A 21,800-nucleotide genomic window follows, 5' to 3' on the forward strand; every position below is an offset into this window, starting at 1 on the left:
CGGATTTTGTATTGGCCCTAGTGGCAAATGAGGGAAACAATGAATGTATAGTATTGGTTTTGAGAGATCATTTCCATCTCTCTATTGTGTACCTTTATTTTGTTTTGTTTTTAGTATATTTTGTAAACATTTGAGTGTACACGTATCCCTCATGGTGGAATTCTGTGGTTGTCTGGATGGTGTGCTTGTTGGACTCTTACTCTGTGTCTGTTCCCTATTTAACTGTGTAGTCCCCTTTGTCTCACGCTTTTTGTGTGTTTTCAATTGTAAATCTAGAATTTTTTGACTATCCCATTTTCATCCTTTTTACTGGCGCTGATATGAACTAAATTTGTCGAAGCGCCGTAACGGGACTCCAAGCTGTGACAAAAAAATGAGTCTTACCATTAGACTTTATTATTTTTGTTTTGTTTTTGTTTTTTTTGGGGGGGGGGGGGGGGGGGGGGGGAGTTCTTTTTTAAATTTTTTTTTTTACTTTTTAGTTTTAGTTTTTCGTTTGTTTTTTTGTTGGTTTTACTATACCGTTCAATGCTTATTGCCCAAGGCACGTTATAACAAACTCGCTTAGGGAGCGTTCACATATTACGTCATCAGCTAGGGGGGGAGGGGGGGTCTACCAAATGTTGACATGTGTTGACATGGGGGAGGGGGGGGGGGGTCAGACCAAGATGATGTCATCAAAACATAGGCAAATTAAGCCTATTTCAAAGTTTGTTCCTTTCAAAACAGCTAAAGATAAATTGCTATGATGAGTATTGCCCATCTCTCAAGAAACAAGATGGGAAAGGGGTATCACTTCTCAAAAGGCGAACTTGCCCTAAATGTTCATTGTATCACTCCTCGACCACAGCAATGAAAGACCATTCACGAAAATGCGGCATACAAGAAGAACAGCAAATGGGAGAAAATGATGACGATGAAGATGAAATTGATGATACTATTTATAGTACATTGCCAGAGGCCCAAGGCAGAAACATTTTTGAATCAATTAATTTTATGTTTGGAAATTGAAACAGAAATTCATTCCACTAAAAGACTAATATGCTATAAAATAATTTGCCTCCTATACTATTTTAAATTACACTTTCTGAATTTTTTTAAATAGCACCTGCACCAAGTAGCCTAATTTAAATAATGTTTGTTAGATTTTATCTTTGCAAATTTAAATTTTATGTCCCCATTGTATCGTAAAACATAAATTATAAACAGTTTCTGAAATTAATAAAATGTCTGAATGTGTTTTATCAAACGTTGATAATCAATGTTTATGGTTTGAAAAACGAATAATAAATATTGTGAAATTAAAATTATCTTTTAGTTTTTATTAAATTAGATGACGTCATCATCTGTTGGGGGGGGGGGGGGGGGGGGTCAGGTCAATGATGACAAGTGATGATTTGGGGGAGGGGGGGGTCTAAAAAGGGCAAATTTTTGATGACGTAATATGTGAACGCTCGCTTACATATGTTTTCGCCACCAATTAACTTTTTATTGTGGCCGATGCCAACAATAAGGATTAAAGAATTAACACAGCGAGGAAGGGATTAACCAAGTGTTGTGGTAGCCTTTCAGGAAATGATTAAGGCTGTGGCTAAAATATATGGATACAGGTGCACTAATCACATTAGTCATTAGGTTTCTAAATCCAACACCGGTAATATGATTTAACATTTTTTTAAAAACAACAAAACAATTTGCCAGACCAACAAAGGGCAACACTGTTGACAATGTTGTGTGGAAGGCTTTGAGTGCTGTACTATAATAAAGAAAAATGGCCAACGAGGTAACAATATTCAGATAAACGGAGGTACTTAACGGGTCGAACTATTCTGGGGGAGAAGAGAAGGTTCATCAGGTATGAAACGATCATAACTTGACCAGACCCCACACATTCTCTACCGACGTTGACAGCTCAGGACCTGTGATTCATTGGATTTATAGAGTCGAAACAATGGATTTAAATAGACGATATTTTCTTTTTGCGATTTTCGGTGAGTTCATGATAAACTCTTTAATTCAATTTTCCTTTCTTTATCCTACTAACTCCTCAACTACTATACCACCACTACTACTTGGCATGGGCCTGTTGCACTAAGTTCAAGTGAAGAGGTCCAGTCTCAGTAGCGTCAAAAAAGAAAGGTATAATAACCAATTTTCTTGACAACAGGGTGTTATATAATATATATATATATATTATATATATATATATATATATATATATTATTATATATATATATATATATATATATATATATATATAATATATATATATATTATATATTATATATTATATATTATAATATATGACACCCCGTGTTTCATATGTAGAACCACCAATTCAATTGTCTGCATCTAAAAAAAAAAACCATCCCGACGTGTGAGACGGTGGGTAAAATATGTTATAATAATTTTTACCACCACCACATCAGCATCATCATCGTAATAGTAATAATATCACCACGACCATCAACATCTTCATCATCATTATATCATCATCACGACCACCACCATCATCATCTTTATCATCATAATCATATCATTACCATCATCATATCACCACCATCATCATCATCATAATCTCATCACCATTATTATCATCATCATCACTATCACCACCAGCACCATCATCATAATAATCTCATCATCATTATTATCATCATCAATATCAATATCACTATCACCACCATCATCATCATAATAATCTCATTTTCAACATCACTATCACCACGACCGCCACCATCATCATCAATCATTATCAATTTTAACCTCCCAGCAACGGCAATCCATAGCACCGATTCGAGCTGTCCTAACGAGGGATACTCCTTGTCAGCCAACTATACCAAGCAATACATACGATCTCCAAATTATCCGAACACTTACCCCAGGTTGGTACCCACGTCATCGGAAAGGCTGACCATATTATTTGAACGCCGGCCTAGCCTACGACTTGAAAAGTTAAAAATTCGTTTTTATTAATTTTTTTTTTTTTTTAAAAGGGAAATAATGTCCCTATAGTTAACTTCAAAAATCGACAATTTACCCTTAGACTTAGAATTAGAAGGATTTAATAATTTCAAAATCCTTAAAATTGTGTATCATACTCGCCTTCGGATCGGAAGGTCCTGGGTTTGAGTCCCGCTCTGAAGGTGCAGAATTGAGTCCTTAGAAAAGGCTCTTTACTCACATTTTATCATCGTAATCAAGTGTAAAATGAGTACCTGGCCATTAACAGCGATGTCTGTCTAAAAAAAAAAAATGTAATGTCATGTGTATTTTGACATAGTTTAAGTGTTGCTGTTGGCTAGGGACCCCTGTTAAAGCGCTTTGAGCACGCTTGGTTAATACTGCTACAACTACTACCACCACCACCACGACTACTGCTACAACCACCACCAATAATACTACACCCACCACGACGAAGACTACTACTACCACACTATTACTACTAACTACTACTACCACACTATTACTACTAACTACTACTACCACTACTACTACTACTACTACTAAGAATAGAATAGATTCAAAGTATTCCTTCAGTTGTTATTCAGTCCCCCCACCCCCATGTTTTGTGACGTTAAACGCAGAATAATATTATAATAATTGTTTGTTACCCTTTGTAGTCCATGATCCATCGGGCGTGGACCTCCCCCCCCCCCCCATCGGGGACATTTTGAGTCATATACCATTGGAAAGCTTATAAAATTCTCTATCAGATCCCGGTTGTCTCCTCATCAAAAAATGACCACATAAGAGTTACAGCCGATTTTCTAGTTATTTCCCCTTATATAAGTCATTTAATTGTTTCAACTTTGAATGGTTATTTCTCCTTTAAATTTGGTTGTGTTGAAACATAACTGACTTTGAAATGCACATCTATCATTTGGGAAGTTTTTATGTTACTTTGTGACATTCTTGAAAAAATTAACTAATTTTTGTGATATATTTTAAAATGACAGATAATTTACAAATTCAAGGGAAATAACTCGAAAATAAATTTTCGTTCTTTTCATGTTTAGAATTTTTGTTCTTTATCAGTAATGAAGTATTATATTAGTAAAATTACTAAACTTTTTGTTTATTTTATTTTAGATGCCTTAAATAGTTCACCAAAGTCAATACAAAACTAACAATTGAACATGGACGAAAAACCAATTCAATTTAAAAAGTCGTCTTGCCGGAATCGGAAATCATTTCCAGCATCAACACGTTTTTGTATCATTCATGATTCTTCTGTTAGTATAAACGATGAAGTAAAACAATTAACTATAACCTCGTGGAATAAAATACAACAGACTATTTCATCTCAGAATTTGTCCAGTTGCTCGACCAGCACTTTCATTAATATTTGTGATAATATTCCTTCACACCCAATCTATGACACCCACGGTTTCCATCGAAAATGCAACCAACGTTTTATCAACACAAAAGTTTCTCGTAAAAGGAAAGTTGAAGATAAAGATGGTGACTGTGTTACTGTCAGAAAAAGACGTCCGACTAGAGAAATGGTATTATTCCCAAATGAATGTATGTTTTGTGGAAAAAAACCCTGAAAAATGGATTGTGCGTAAAGGAAAAGGTGTTAATCAACGTGCAAAACGTGTTAAATGTCAGACAGTGGCAGCAGAAAAAAAGTATAAAAGAAGCAGCAGCCAGAAATAATGATAAATATATGATTGGAAAAATTACTGGAATTGACTTAATTGCTAAAGAAGCCCAATATCATGATGAAAGTCGAAAAGCCTATATACGACCGAAACATGTACGAAAGTCAAATAACCAAGATGATATTGATATGAAAAATGCTCACGATAAGGCCTTTGAATACTTAAAAAAACTACATTGAAAACCAGATAATTAATAATCTATGTGTGGAAAGAATGTCTATGCTCAAAGGAAGATACTTGAAATAACATGGAAGACAACTTTCCAGAAAAACATAATCCTGACTATAAAACTCAAAAATTGAAATTCAAAATCCAAAATTGGTTCGGATATCGCATTAAGTTTGTCAGGACATCTGGCAATCGAACTGAAATAATATACTGTGATAGCTTATCAACTCCTGAGACTGTATCATATGCTTACGAATGCTCCTCATCAATGGACAACAAAATCAAAGATGTTGCATTGTTTTTGAGTCGAATAGTGATTGATGCACACAAACAAGCTCCTCCGGTGCAATGGCCTCCATCAAACGATTATATAAACAGTTCTGATGATATCATTCCAAAACAGTTGTCATACTTCTTACGGACATTGCTTACTAAACGCCTTACCCCTTCAAGTGAACGAAAAATCAACTCCATTGGCCAGGATGTGTGTTTCTGTATTACCAATGGAGCTTGGCAACTCCCAAAAGCCCTTACACTCGCTATGTCCATACACCACTTGACAGGCAGTGCAAAGTAAGTGACATCACTGAATAGATTAGGACACTGTGTTTCATACATGCGTACACTTGAAATAGAGACAGCAATAGCTAGCAGTATAAACCTATCAAATGATGCTACACCACCAGATATTCTTAAATACGAAAATGTTGTAACACATTTCTGTTGGGACAATTTTGACCTGTCAGATGAGACGATGACTGGTGCTGGAACAACACATTCAACGCATGGTATTGCTATTCAGCTCTTCAACACACATCATAGATGGAAATGTTTTGCTCCATTCACTCATTTCTATTCCGGAAATGAGTGAATGGAGCAAAACATTTCCATCTATGATGTGTGTTGAAGAGCATTTCTATTCCGGAAAGTTTGCCTAGGAGACAAGACCAGCAGGAAAAGAACAATAATAAATGGAGTACCTCAGGGCCCTGTTCTAGCACCAACTCTATTCAACGTCTATATAAGCGACATTCCCGAAACTAAAGCTTTCAAATTTGGTTATGCTGACGACATCGCAATTGCATGGCAATCAAACGACCTTAAACAAATTGAAAAAACGCGTACAGACGACAACAACATTCTGCAATCATTCTTCAATAAATGGTATCTTCGAATGAATACCACAAAAACTGTCAGTACTCTGTTCCATCTAGATAACCATCAAGCTGACCAACAAATAAATGTCACAACTAATAACTCTACGTTACCATACACCCAAAATATCTCGGCGTAATCCTGGACCGGTCCCTCACATATAGGAAACACCTAGAAAATACTGCACATAAACTCCAGAAAAGGAACGGTATCGTTAGAAAACTTGCTGGAACTTCCTGGGGTGCCTCCACATCAATCCTCAGAACATCCTCTATAGCACTCTGTTACAGTGTAACAGAATACTGTGCCCCTGTCTGGGCAAGGTCCACTCACACCAAAATAGTAGACTCCGCTCTAAATAACACCACGAGAACAATTTCTGGCACATTGAAATCAACTCCCACCTCGTGGTTACCAATAATGAGCGCAATTGCCCCTCCCCATCTCCGAAGAGAAGAGGCGACACAAAAACAATATCACCGACTGGAGAAAACAACATCAAATACTCCACTCAGAATAATCACCCAATCAGCCCCACAACATCACGCCTAAAATCTCGCAAACCGTTCTACAAATCCAAAAAAGAACATTTCGACCTCTCTGATAGCTGGAAAACTGAATGGGAGAAAAACAACCAAAAAACAGTGATCTAATCGAAGACCCTACAGCAACACCACTCCGGGTTTCTACACACTAAACAGAAAACAGTGGCCCTCCTGTAACAGACTACGATCTAAACACGGTAGAACAGCATCTAATCTCCACAAATGGGGCTATATAACAACACCAACATGCCAAGCCTGTAACGCTCCAAATCAGGACATCGACCATGTGGTACTTCACTGTCCATCAACATCCATAGAGGGCGGCTATCCTGCTATCCACAAGGCTGATGACGACTACATCAAATGGCTGAATGAGTCACACTAGGAGGTGTGAAGACCATACGACACTACTACTATTCCGGAAACATTTGGACAATTGGCTAAGACAGTATTTTTGTGTCTTCCAAAAGTACCAGTTGTTCATTTTGTGACTGATTTTTACAAAGAAAATTCCATCAAATACACAAAACGCATTCGACGTGGCACATCTGATACAATTATTTTGAAAGGCATGTCAACAAAAGTACCCCGTGATTGGAAAAGTTTTTTTTTGCAATAATGAAAAACAAGCTACTCACTACCGAGGATGGTAAAATAACTGACCAACTTCCTATTTACCACTTACAATAAACCCATGAAGAAGCAGACACTCGAATTGTTTTACATGCAAACTTTTCTAAAGTAAATGACTTTACATCAAAAGTTATTGTGAGGTCCACTGATACAGATATCGTTCTCCTCTTACTTCATTTTGCTGATGCATTATCTCCATTAGAAATAGTATTTGATACTGGTGTTGGTGACAAGAGGCGTTTTGTCGTAATAAATGATGTTATCCAGAGTGTCAATGGAGATATAATTCCATCTTTACTTGGATTTCATGCCCTAGCAAGTTGTGATTCAACTAGTGCGTTTCTGAACAAAGGCAAAATTAGGCCGTTAAAAACGTTATGTAATGATCCAGAATCACAGACTGCCATGAAGGATATTGATGAACACGAAAATCTCACAGATGAAGTTAAATGCCAGCTTGAAAAGTTTGTGTGTAAGATTTACAATTCAGAGCATGAAAGCATCAATGAATTACGATATCAACGAGTTTTCAAAGTTCCATACAAAGAACAATGTTATATCTCACAAAAGCAGTACCGACTTAAGTATGATGCCTCCGTGTCAGCAATCACTGGACTTGCATTTAAAACGAGTAAATTAGCAAGTTCGAATTTGGAAAAGAGCTTTGCAACAATTTCCCGAATTACCACCAGTTGAATTTCATGGTTGGAAGCGTTGCAACAATACACTGTCCATCGCTTGCTGTGAGAAAATGTTTCCCATAGAGCTGACAGATATTCTTACTTCTGAATCACATATTTCAAATTCAAGTGAAAGTAGTGATCTCAGTGGAGATGAAAGTGCATATTCTGAATGCTATTCGAGTTCTGACAACACAAGTGACGAAGATTAGTAAACGTAAAAGAATATAATTTTATCTTAAATGATGCAACTCAAATATTTAAATGATATTATATGTTCAGTACGATATGTTGCAATGTACTTATTAAACTAAATAACTGTATTCCAACACGGTAACTGCAAAATAACTCTGGGATTGTTGAACATCAAGGGAGATGATATAATACTTAGTACTATTATTGCATGAAATGATATTGTTGATCACACAATACAATATAAACGTTCTAAAATAAAAATGTGTGTCCTTTATATAAAAATAACAACCGATACTTAAGTACATAATGTACTCTTGTAATTTTGTATAAAATTTCACATCTTTTAACCGTTTCACTGTTTTTAAAGGTCATTAACTTCCATAGGAATTATTGTTTTGCCACGAAATACAATATAAAACATCAAAATGTCAGTCTCAATCAATGGTATCTAAATTTACACGTTTGATGTATAATGTATTATTTCTTTTTGACAATCAGGGGAAATAACGCATTGTAAAAAAATCTATCAAAGGGCCATAACTTTCTTATGTGGTCACTTTTTGATGAGGAGACAACCGGGATCTGATAGAGAATTTTATAAGCTTTCCAATGGTATATGACTCAAAATGTCCCCCCACCCCCTTCCCGGGGGGGGGGGGGGCGGGGGTATCAGTGGATCATGGACTATTGGGTATAACGCATGCCCATCGCAAAGTACTTTCCGCCAGTCCCCCAATCACTGTTGGATAAACAGAGGAAACTGCAAAATACAATTCTAAAGGAAATACTTTTATAAGGCCTGTTCGACCCCATGGAATCCATGTCTGAGGGCGTTATGTACTATGCTATTAATAAAAAACTAGGGACCCATGTTAAAGCGCTTTTAGCATGCTTAGCTAATACTGCTACAACTACCACCGCCACCACTAATACTAATACTACACTCACCACGACGACGACTACTACTACTACTATTACGTATTCTTCTACCACTACTACTACTACTTCTTCTACCACTACAACTACCACACCACTACTACTACTAAGAATAGAATAGATCCAAAGTATTCCTTCAGTAGTTATTCAAAGCCCGCCCCCCCCCCCCCCCCCCCCGCGCCCCATGTTTTGTGACTTTAAACGCAGAATAATATTATAATAATTATTTGTTACCCTTTGGGTATAACGCTTGCCCATCGCAAAGCACTTTCCGCCCGTCCCCCAATCACTTGTGGATAAACAGAAGAAACTGCAAAATGCCATTCTAAAGGAAATACTTTTATAAGGCCCGTTCGACCCCATGGAATCCATGTCTGAGGGCGTTATGTAATTTGTTATTAAAAAAATAGTAAAGTCTGTTAAACAATGTGAGGCGCATAGGGCATAACCTCATCATATTTGTATGCGCTATATCATTATTATTGTTAATGTTATTATTATTATTATTATTATTATCATTATTTTTATTATTATTATTATTATTATTATTATTATTATTATTATTATTATTATTATTATTATTATTATTATTATTATTATTATTATTATTATTATTATCATTATTATTATTATTATTTTTATTATTATTATTATCATTATTTTTATTATTATTATTATTATTATTATTATTATTATTATTATTATTATTATATTATTATTATTATCATTATTATTATTATTATTTTTATTATTATCATCATTATAACTATTATTATTATTATTATTATTATTATTATTATTATTATTATTATTATTATTATTATTATTATTATTATTATTATTATACATCATCGTCATCATTAACTTCCATAATATGCAGACCGGTATCTTGCAAATGGTCAGTGGAAGCCACCCAAGGGGATGTGATTGTATTTCAGTTCTTGCATTTCGACTTGGAGGCCAGCATGTTCTGCTATAAAGACATATTTTCCATAATAGATGGTAATAATTTATCTATTACTATTTCGTCATTGTTTATTTATTTCCTAATTCACGCAATCATTTAAACCGAAAATGTCGATACTGAATAAAACAAAATGAGCATTTATAATGTCTCTCTTGCCCTATTTGTATAAAGAAAAGAACGAAATTTACGTCACTCAGCTCTTTGTTATTGTATTTAGACACCCAATTTAATGATTGGTTCTCACTAAATTATTATGTCAATAAGATTAGATATAAAAGTTAACGGATACACAGTTTTGTGTGTTGGTATGTTTAATATGGCTGGCGGATGTTATGAGTATTTTACCTGAAAGCATAGTACAGGGATGCTATAATATATGATTTTCGAAATAAAATTAAAAAAAAAAAAAATCAAAATTAGAGGAACATGACATCTCACCTAGAACAAATCTTGTAAGTGAGCAAACAAAAACATTTCTTAACTCTCCCTTCTCATTTGAAAGAATGGGGCCTTTGTTGCACCATTTCCAATGATATTACTACTTCCCTTCTCCTTTGAGGAAGAAGGTTCTTAAGTGACCTTTCTTATAAATTATTGGAGACATGAAAAGCTGCTGAGAACTGAGGTGTGAAGCAAACAAAAAAAAAAACAAAAAAAAACAAAACGAACAAAAAAATAAAACACGAAAAAGGCCGGAAAAACTTGACATAATTTGCCATCCCGATAGCGTCAAGACCGATATAATGGAATACGGTACGGTACTCGTTTTACTCCAGTACGCATAATCCGTGAGCATCGGATTTCAGAACGCTCGGATTCTATAGAGCAGTAAAGTTAGCTGCCCCAAACGTAAACAAAGGTCGAGAAGCACGTGGCAAACCACATGTTCCTGTCTTGACAGCTCACGTTCCAATGTAAATAATAGAAAAAAATAACCTTTAAAATTTGGCTGTTAGGTGGCAAAAGAAACACATATTCATAAATACTCGATCATGCATCAAATAATGTCTAGATATGGATATTTTATGGAACAAAAGGTAAAATTTTCTAAAATTTATCAAAAGTTACAGTCTATCTATTTTTAGACCAGAGCAAATTATTGCGCTGGTGTGAACAAAACGAGAATTATTCGGAGCCTGATTTTCATAATAATTTAGCCTTATATTATATTATTATTTCTGCAACTGTTAGATTTTATGTAAACATATTTTCAATACTGAAAGTGTATTGCCTACAACTCAAACTACAAAATTGGGAGTCCTATATTGTGCGTAAATTATTCCGGTCCCTAACGGAAATCACTAGCAACTTGTTATTGTTTACGTTTGGGGCACCTAACTTTACTGCTCTATGGAAAGGTATCGGATTCGTTTTCAAATCTCCTCACGCACAACATTCTTCTTCTTCTTCTAGGTTCCATGCCTGGTCCAGGCTTTGGATACTGCATGAATTATCTCTCTCCATTCCTCCCTGTCTCTTGCTTTTTCAAACAGCTCTTGGATTGTTAGGTTGGTGAAGCCCTTCAGTTGGTCTATGAGTGTTTTTCTTTGTCTCCCCCGGGCGCGTTTACCAGGTATTTTTCCACAACTTGCCAGGTATTCATTCTTATCTTTCCTTACTATGTGTCCGAAAAAGGATAGTTGTCGATCCACTATTAAGGGCATTAGTTTCCTTTGTTGGTATGTTTGTTTTAGCACTTCTTCGTTCGTTTTGTGTGCGGTATACGATATTCTCTGCATCCTTCTCAAGCACCACATTTCAAAAGCTTCAATGTTCTTTTGTGTTTCTGCATTTGTAGTCCAGCTTTCGCATCCGTAGAACAAGATTGGCCACACGTAGCACTTCAAGACTCGGAATCTAATCCCGAACGACATCTGTTTGTTTTTCAAAATGTTTCCCAGGTCCATGAAGGCCTGTTTGGCTTGAGTTATTCTGGCTCGTATGTCTCGGTTACATCTTCCATCTGTTGTCACTATTGAACCTAGGTATTTAAAACTTTCTACGTTGGTAAGCTGCTCGCCGTGAATCGTTATATTGCAGGTGTTGTTGTTTTCGGGGTTTTTCTGTATTACCATGCATTCTGTTTTGGTGATATTCACTTCCATTCCCTTGGCTTCACTATCTACTACCACTTTGTCAACAATCTTTTGAAGTTGGATTTCTGATGTTGCAATGAGTACCGTATCGTCTGCGTATCTTATATTATTTATGTTGTGACCTCCTACTTTTATTCCCTCCATATTATTTATGCCCCTCATGATTGTTTCTTGGTATAGATTAAACAGATCTGGTGAGGCAACACACCTTGACGGACTCCTTTCTTAATAGGAATGGAATTTCCTGTAGAGTTTCCGATTTTGATAGATGCCTGCTGGGTGTAGTTTTAATGTTTGCATGAGTTTGAGGTCTTTCTCATCAGCGCCAATGGAGTGCAGTTGTTTTAGTATTTCTTCGTGGCGTACTCTATCAGAAGCTTTTTTGTAGTCGACAAACAGAGGTATAGTGGGGTCTGAACCTGTATAGCTCTTTCACTTAAAACACGGAGGAGGTATATTGCGTTCCTTGTCCCTCTGTCAGGTTGGAATCCATATTGTTCTTCTGCGATTTCGGGGTTAATCTTATTCCTTAGCCTGTTGGTAATTATACGCAACAGTATTTTGTTGATGTGACTTATTAAACTTATAGTTCTAAAATTTTCGCATCTGACTGCACCTGCTTTCTTTGGTATTGCTATGAAAATAGAGTTACAGAGATCTTCTGGAATTTTCCCAGTATTGTATATATTGTTGAATAATATGTGAAGTTCATCAATTGCTAGATCTCCTAGGCTTTTTAATACCTCTACAGATATTTCATCAGGGCCTGTTGCTTTACCATCCTTCATTCGTTCCATGGCATGTTCAATTTCACTTTTGGTGATGTTTGGTCCGCTTAATGGTTCTTTGAATTTCAGTGGTGGTTCATTTCTATTTGGATCATTGTACAGTTCGCCTATGTATTCTACCCATCGGCTTTCTATATGTTGTTCTTCAAATAGCAGTTCCCCTTGTTTGTTTTGGATACAACTTCCTGCTGCTTTGCTTTTCCTTTTCCCTGATAGTTCTTTTATTCTTTGGTGAGCTTGTTGGGGGTTGGGTTTGTATTCTCTTTCGATTTCGCAGCATTTCCAGTCTAGATAGTTCTCGTGTGCCTCGATGCATTTGGATTTAATGTGGTTGTTCAATGTTTGGTATTCTGCAGATTCATCAAGATTCAGAAATGGCATATTAAATTGCAAAACCTACCCAGGCGCCGATGTAGACAGTGACCATGTCCCAGTTGTTTGTACAGTAAGGATAAAGTTTAAAGCTATTCAGAGAACAGCTGGTAGAATAAAGAGGGATTACAGGTTATGCAAAGACAATGGCATACAAACAAAAATGAGAGAAGAATTTGAAAATGCACTCATGATACAAAGCCAAAGTGAACCTGATAACGAAAAATGTGAAAAACAATTTGATATATTCCAAAAGTGTGTCAAAGCAACTACAGAAAAGCATTTACCAATAGCTCAAACAAACAGCAAAAAGGAATGGATGACAAATGAAATTCTAAACCTATTTGAAGAAAGACGAAAATGCAACAGAGGGTCTGCAGAATACCAAACATTGAACAACCACATTAAATCCAAATGCATCGAGGCACAACATTACGAGCCTACTATTTTTCGATTTTAACGAAAACTTTAAGAGAAAAAAAAAAAAGACAAATCAATGGGTAGAAAGATAATCATTACGCTATAAAAAGGAAAAGACAATGTCCTATTGAAGGCTTTCATTATTTTCAATCTTTTCCCCATAGAATCGAAAAGGTCTCAGAACAAAACTGCATGAAAGCTTGGCCTTATTTATTTATATAAATATAGCTCTTTACTCTCCACTAGTAAAGCGCTCAGCAGCGCCTAGTAAATAAACCACACATACAAGCACACACATACACACACCCACACATACACGGCCGCGCGACACATACACGGCCGCGCGCGTGCGCACATACACACATCCTCTTTCCTTACTTATAAATAAATCATGTGTGTATTATTCGTAGAATTAAATTCCTTGGTATTATTATTAGGAACTGTGTTTTCAGTCCACCAGTGGACTGAAAACACAGCTGTCTATTCAGTCCACCGGAAATAAAAATATTTAAAAAGGATCAATTATCGTCTAGGTATAGAGCAGTAAAGTTAGGTGCCCCAAACGTAAACAATAACAAGTTGCTAGTGATTTCCGTTAGGGACCGGAATAATTTACGCACAATATAGGTCTCCCAATTTTGTAGTTTGAGTTGTAGGCAATACACTTTCAGTATTGAAAATATGTTTACATAAAATCTAACAGTTGCAGAAATAATAATATAAGGCTAAATTATTATGAAAATCAGGCTCCGAATAATTCTCGTTTTGTTCACACCAGCGCAATAATTTGCTCTGGTCTAAAAATAGATAGACTGTAACGTTTGATAAATTTTAGAAAATTTTACCTTTTGTTCCATAAAATATCCATATCTAGACATTATTTGATGCATGATCGAGTATTTATGAATATGTGTTTCTTTTGCCACCTAACAGCCAAATTTTAAAGGTTATTTTTTTTCTATTATTTACATTGGAACGTGAGCTGTCAAGACAGGAACATGTGGTTTGCCACGTGCTTCTCGACCTTTGTTTACGTATGGGGCACCTAACTTTACTGCTTTATAGAGCAGTAAAGTTAGGTGCCCCAAACGTAAACAATAACAAGTTGCTAGTGATTTCCGTTAGGGACCGGAATAATTTACGCACAATATAGGTCTCCCAATTTTGTAGTTTGAGTTGTAGGCAATACACTTTCAGTATTGAAAATATGTTTACATAAAATCTAACAGTTGCAGAAATAATAATATAAGGCTAAATTATTATGAAAATCAGGCTCCGAATAATTCTCGTTTTGTTCACACCAGCGCAATAATTTGCTCTGGTCTAAAAATATATAGACTGTAACTTTTGATAAATTTTAGAAAATTTTACCTTTTGTTCCATAAAATATCCATATCTAGACATTATTTGATGCATGATCGAGTATTTATGAATATGTGTTTCTTTTGCCACCTAACAGCCAAATTTTAAAGGTTATTTTTTTCTATTATTTACATTGGAACGTGAGCTGTCAAGACAGGAACATGTGGTTTGCCACGTGCTTCTCGACCTTTGTTTACGTTTGGGGCACCTAACTTTACTGCTCTATAGCAAGCTTTCTGGTTACACCCGAGAGCTTGGTAGAATCCAGCTAGTTCTGTACTCTACTTAAAATTAAATTTCGATTTTGCATTATCAAACAGTCTATATTTTAAAAAGCAGTCCTTCAGAGCATTGGACCGGAGTTAATCACGGTCTCTGTAGCGTGACACGAACAATGGCATTTGCTTGCTGTCCATTGGATAGGACGTAGTCTACCGCAAAGTAATTTCCGCCAAATCTAACAATTAACAGACTCAATTACCCATTCACTGCCGGGCGGTGGGCAGGTCAGAAAAAAATTTCGACTGCACCCGGGATCGATCTTGTCCCTTTGCGTGTGAAGAATGCTCTCTACCAACTGAGCAGGAAATTAAAGCCATCAACAAAATATAATAAGAAAGACTCTTGGAATTCTCCGTTTGAAATTTTGAACGTTCCTGATACCGTTGAGCGAATTGGGATCTCATTGAAAGAGATTCATGTCTTTTGTCTTCTCGCCATTGTTTATCAATGTTGGTGGACATACTAGTATAATAGTTTGCATTGCTGGCTACAGGAAAATGTGTTCAGATCCAGAAAAGAGAATTTCCGAATTATCGTGTTTCGCTACAGTAAAACTAGCTGAACGAAAACTAAGGCAAATGTATGTTTCTTTTGCTTTAAACATGTTTATTAATTTGGTTCAAGCCGACGTGTAGAAAATCATCATCATCATATTCTTCTTCTTGAGATTTTAAACTCAATGTGCTTGAACCTAAGGACTCGTTTGTTTGATGATCGAAATGTTCGGATTAATGAGATGCCATTGTACTTATATTTATATCGGTTTTTATTTCAAGGTCACACAGGTTTCCATTACGAATTGTTATCCATGTGTGGTTCATACGACAAGACCAGCGTTCTTCACAAGACGTCGTTGCCAGCAGCCATCGTTCAATTCTCCTCTGTCACACACGGGGATAAGCACACTGGCTTTGAGATAGTGGTTTGGGCAGAGGATGTGTGTAAGTGTAACAATGCATAATGTCTAAACCCTCTTCCGCACTAGGACAGGACTGTCCCGGGACAAATTTGTCCTGTCCCACTGGAGAAAACTTCTATTCAAAAGGGGTTCCGCACTAGGACAGGACTGTCCCAGGACACACCTGCGCGAATGCATTATTTTTTTTTTTTTTTTTACAAGATTCTAAAGTTTATTTGTAGGCAATTGAAGAATATAATATTTTCATGAACAAATCAAGTAAATAAAATCAATAATAAAGCAAGGCAAACAATGATAGTAATAATAATGATGATGATAATAATAATAATAATAATAATAATAATAATAATAATTATAATAATAATAATAATAATAATAATAATAATAATAATATAATAATAATAATAATAATAATAATAATAATAATAATAATAATCATCATCATCATCATCATAATGATTAATAATAATAATAATAAATAATAATAATTATAATAATAATAATAATAATAATAATAATAATAATAATAATAATAATAATATATAATTATTATTTATTTATTATTATTATTATAATTTAATGATAATAATAATGATAATTATAATGGTGATAATAATAATGTAAAATCTTCTAATTAATAGATTAGTTATTTAATAGGTTGAATTATAAATTAATAATTTTAAAAATAAGTCCTTGGTACAACTCTAATAATTCACATTTTATGAATCAACATAAGATACGACATGACTATAATGATTTTTTACACTGTACAATGGGATTGTTTACATAAGATTTATATAATCATGAAATATTCTTATGGCAAGAGTAATATTATTGCTGCTACTACTACTACTACTACTACTACTACTACCACTACTACTACTATTACGACTACTACATCTACAACAACAACAACTACTACTACTACTACTACTACTACCACCACCACTACCACTATCACCTCTTCTACCACTACTACTACTACTACAACTACTACTACTACTACTACTACCACCACCACTATCACCTCTTCTACCACTACTACGACTACTACAACTACTACTACTACTACTACTTCTACTACTACTACCACTACTACTACAACTACTACTACCACCACTACTACTACTGGTAATGGATGAAATAGAGGTTGCATATTTTAATGACCCAAAGATTGCTCAAGGGTCAATTCCGTAGACTCTATGGTGATATCCGATCTTATCTTAAAATGACTTTCTTGGAATCACCTCATTTTACCCAGGTGCAATTGAGTACCAGTTCGCTGATGAAAGTAATCTTTGACGGACTAGCATCATTCAAGAGGATAATAGAAAGTCAGCATGGCTCGGTGGTACGGTCTTTGCTTTGTGCCCGAAAGGCATCATTTCGATCACCCGCTGATGCACTGTGTTGCCTTGAGTAAGTCACCTCGCCTAGCTCAATTTGCGGCGCTGCACTGCGGCTGACGCCTGGTTTATACCTCGCCCTAGTTCAATTTGCGGCGCTGCATTGCGGCTGACGCCTGTGTTATTCCAGTCTTCCCTTGGAATAGACCCGAGAAAAATTTCCCCTATGGGATGAAAAAGGGAATTTTATTTTTTTAAATTTTAAACTTATCTGTCTGCCCAACGCTACAGAAACATGGATAAGTTCCGGATTTATAAGCTTAGGAGGCAAGATGGCCCATGGTTAGCGCGTTGTAGTAGTAGTGGTAGTGGTAGTAGTAGTAGTAGTAGTAGTAGTAGTAGTAGTAGTAGTAGTAGTAAGGATGCAGAAAATAAAGACAGGCATTTCAATTTTGACACGGCGCCGCCAAGTCTGGGACTTTTTTGTCCTAGTGCGGAAGTCTGCTATATTTTTCTACTATCACAAACGATATGAACACGGGACTGGGACAGTCCTGTCCCGTTGATTTTGTAGCATTTCACAACGGCTTGGGACACAACGGGACTGTTTTGTCCCGTCCCAATAGGTGCGGAAGATTTCTCTAAATTCTATATGTTACAGATTTGGGACAGGACTGTCCCAGGACAGTCCTGTCCTAGTGCGGAAGAGGTGTAAGGGGAGGGGGCGTGATAAAAATTAATTACGGAGGTAGTTCATATATGGTCTATGGTATTTTAGTGATGGCCACATTGTTGATTGGTGGCGTCAGCATCATAGTAGTAATAGTGAAAGGGGTTGTTATGTAAGTACTAGTAATACTCTTCAACAGTCGTAATGTCACTTCCTTCCTAATGACGCATGGTAACTTAGTAACACTGGCTCCAAACTATCGGAACAATGGCCGGCGCCGTATGAAATATTTCTCCGGCGAGCATAAAAGCGTATCCAGAGGGAAAAAAAAACCCATAAATGTGACCCATCGTCTCAAAACGGTATTATGTCGGAACGAACCATATGCTTAAAGGCCGAATTTAATGTTAAACTGGTCAAAAATATAAATTGTTGGCATTGGCAACTTAAAATATGGTATCCATTCTCCTCAGTAAATCATACAAACTCAACACAAGTCTGATATTTCTGGCAATAAATTCAATTTTCAACATCTTAACCATCCCGACTTAAAACCGTTTTGAGGCGAAGGGTCACAAATTTGATCATGTTTTGACTTTTACACATTCCGATCACAAGGCATATGAAAAGTTCTAGCCAGCATGAAGAATAAAAAGTAATGATTTTCTTTGTTTACCAAGATGGCCGCCGTTGCCAGGCGGCGTGACATCAGATTATTGAATCCAATACTTACTAGCAACGTTGTCCGTTCAATGAACAGTGCCCGTTCAATAAAAATGATAATTTGATCAAGTCAAAATTTACGATTCAAGTGACTCGGTTTCTATTGTCTTAATAGACAATACATTTTTCGACTTCGTAACAGAACTCCAGAGCTTCTTATTTGGGCACGGAGAGATATTTTCTGCATTTAATATCCTTTATATTTCGCTCATTTACCGTAGAATTCTTTCCAAATTTTAAGAATGGAAAATGGTTCATATATATATATATATATATATATATATATATATATATATATATATATATATATATATATATATATATATATATATATATATATATATATATATATATATATATATATATATATTACGATATTGATTGTACTATAAAAATACTAATGAGAGGAACCACTAAACGGTATCGACTCAATGCAAGTACTCCCATCTTGTTGTCATACACTCGCTAACCGGAAAGTTGACACACAACTTACGAGCTAAAATGATGGCATATGTGGTCTAGTGGTATGACACTCGCTTTCGGATCAGAAGGTCCTGGGTTCGAGCCTCACGCTCGGCGCATAGTTGAGTCCTTGGAAAAGACTCTTTACTCACATACTCTCACCGTACTCAGGTGTAAAATGAGTACCTGACTGTTAACAGCATTGTCTTTGTATCGCCTAACAGGCGTTATGTCCCCGTCCCACATGTTAAATGTTACTGTTGACCAGGGACCCCTTGTAAAGCGCTTTGAGCACATTTAGTGGATATTGCGCTATATAAAAGCTCAAAGCTCAATTTTCTATGAGATTTGATGAAACTTTTTATTTTTATATAAAATCACCATGTCTAATCAATCTCATATAAATACAAGTTACAAGCAAGCCATCTTCATTTCAATGGTAAACGTCAAGAAAACTTTGGTGACGACTGTTCGGAGCATTAGTGTTACTAAAAATCCAATTTTCCACACACACACACACACACACACACACATATATATATATATATATATATATATATATATATATATATATATATATATATATATATATATATATATATATATATATATATAATGAGTGTATGTGTGTGTTTATGCGTGTGAATAGACAGAGCAAATGTCTTATTATTGCAATATATAAATGTGATTATCCTCATACCTTAACAAAATCTTCTACATCTTCTCTCATTAGGGCCATAATGCCATTTGTTTTGTTATGCATCTTATCTGCTCCAAGTCTCATGCTGCTGCATGAAGCAAAATTCTCATATTTGTCTTGGTCAAAGCAGTCTTCGCTGGATTCTAACTCGCGCCAAATTCCAGTATGCTCTGCAATACGGCAGTCTGGAGCTGGGTGACCGAATTTTATCAATATATTAAGTCGTTATCTCCCATGAGCATTAGATTCCGGCATGCTCAAATTCTAGCACGCCTTTTGTCTTTTCCCACAGAGCGTGCTTGTACCCAGCGAGTACTGTCTTTTGTTTACGGTGAATCAAAATGCGTCATACATTTTCCTTTTCCTCCTCTTCTTACAGTGGACGCAGATTTCAGGGACCCAGAATACACAATCGTCAACTACATCCTATTCGGACTGAGTGGAGTCCTGCTTTTGTTGGCCTTGTATGGATTGCGACTTCTGGTGCGGGTGAACATGAGGATTAAAATAAGAGACAAGGACGAGGACGAGGCAATGACAGAGAGAAGAATTTTGCAGTGTTATTTGCCAGCACCGAGTGAAAAGACAGAAACAAAGAATGCTTTGTGACATGAGCCATTTCTTTCTCATTCTCTATTTATTAACCAGGGATGCCTTTTGCTAAAATTTTTTTAAAAGATGCCTGAAAATGTTTCTCGTAAAGAGCATATATAAAAATATTTCATGCAAAACTACTCTCCATCAAATGGTATCACTATAATATCATGGAAAAGGATACATATCCATCTAGCTTCCCCTAACAAATGGTGAGAGTTTTTGCCAAGACGAGTCATTTAATAAATCGACAGATATTTGGAGGATGAGTCTTCTGGCCAAATGTTTAAACAAGTTTTCCAGAGGACGGCAGTCAACTGGTTAAGGGCGAATGAATTTTGATGAGTTTAAACTCATCTATCTCTTCTTAGTTGCTATTGCTCACTCACAAGGAAGTCTGAAATAATGCACTGCGTTCAGTAGGAGAGAAAATACATAATATGACCATTTTTTGACAATATTATTCGCATAAATGAAAATGCATTTCAAAATAATTTGACGTTTTAAAAAATCAGTACAGTAAATGCATTTATGGTTGCAAGCAAATTTTCTATATTTAATGACTTTATAGCTGTCTTAATGCAGACGATAATTCAATTTTTACCACAGAGAATATAATAATCAAGTGTGTCCAATGCTGTTGAGGCAGGCCAAGTAATATGAAGAGCAGAGCTTAACACTATCAACCATTAATTTTATTCATCACAAAAGTTGACCGATCAATTCCCAATCTCAACACGTAATTTGAGGCTCCCCGACTTTCTAGCTCTGGACTTTGGGAAAATACCCCAAAGGATGGAGAATGAAAAATCGTGCTTTCTAGCTCTGGACTTAGGGAAAATACCCCAAAGGATGGAGAATGAAAAATCGTGCTTTCTCGCTATGGACTTAGGGAAAATACACCAAAGGATGGAGAATGAAAAATCTTTACTTTTCTTTTCTTTTTTTTTTTAATGTTAAGAATATGTATAAAGTAAATGAATAATTCCAATAAAAACAGGAAATGACTTAACAATAACGAAAGAAAATGATCTGAAGTACCTGTTGATAGAAATAAGATAAACTTACAAAATTATGATTTTTAACCGGAGAACAGCTCAGTTGGCAGAGCACCTGCCTT

At 35.7% G+C, this 21,800-nt stretch overlaps 1 protein-coding gene across 1 annotated transcript; it reads left to right on the plus strand.

The window, feature by feature from the left end:
- Positions 1-1,459: 1,459 nt before the first annotated feature.
- LOC144970113 (discoidin, CUB and LCCL domain-containing protein 2-like) lies at positions 1,460-21,585 on the plus strand. The gene is made up of 5 exons (XM_078909348.1): positions 1,460-1,991; positions 2,774-2,885; positions 9,860-9,981; positions 16,043-16,207; positions 20,466-21,585. Exons 1-5 carry the CDS (start codon positions 1,952-1,954, stop codon positions 20,693-20,695), a joined length of 669 nt encoding a protein of 222 aa, XP_078765474.1. The 5' UTR covers positions 1,460-1,951; the 3' UTR covers positions 20,696-21,585.
- The last annotated feature ends 215 nt before the right edge of the window (positions 21,586-21,800 follow it).

Source organism: Berghia stephanieae, chromosome 4, assembly GCF_034508935.2.
Source record: "Berghia stephanieae isolate SIO BIC M18660-M18661 chromosome 4, UCSD_Bste_1.3, whole genome shotgun sequence".
Classification (NCBI taxonomy): domain Eukaryota; kingdom Metazoa; phylum Mollusca; class Gastropoda; order Nudibranchia; family Aeolidiidae; genus Berghia; species Berghia stephanieae.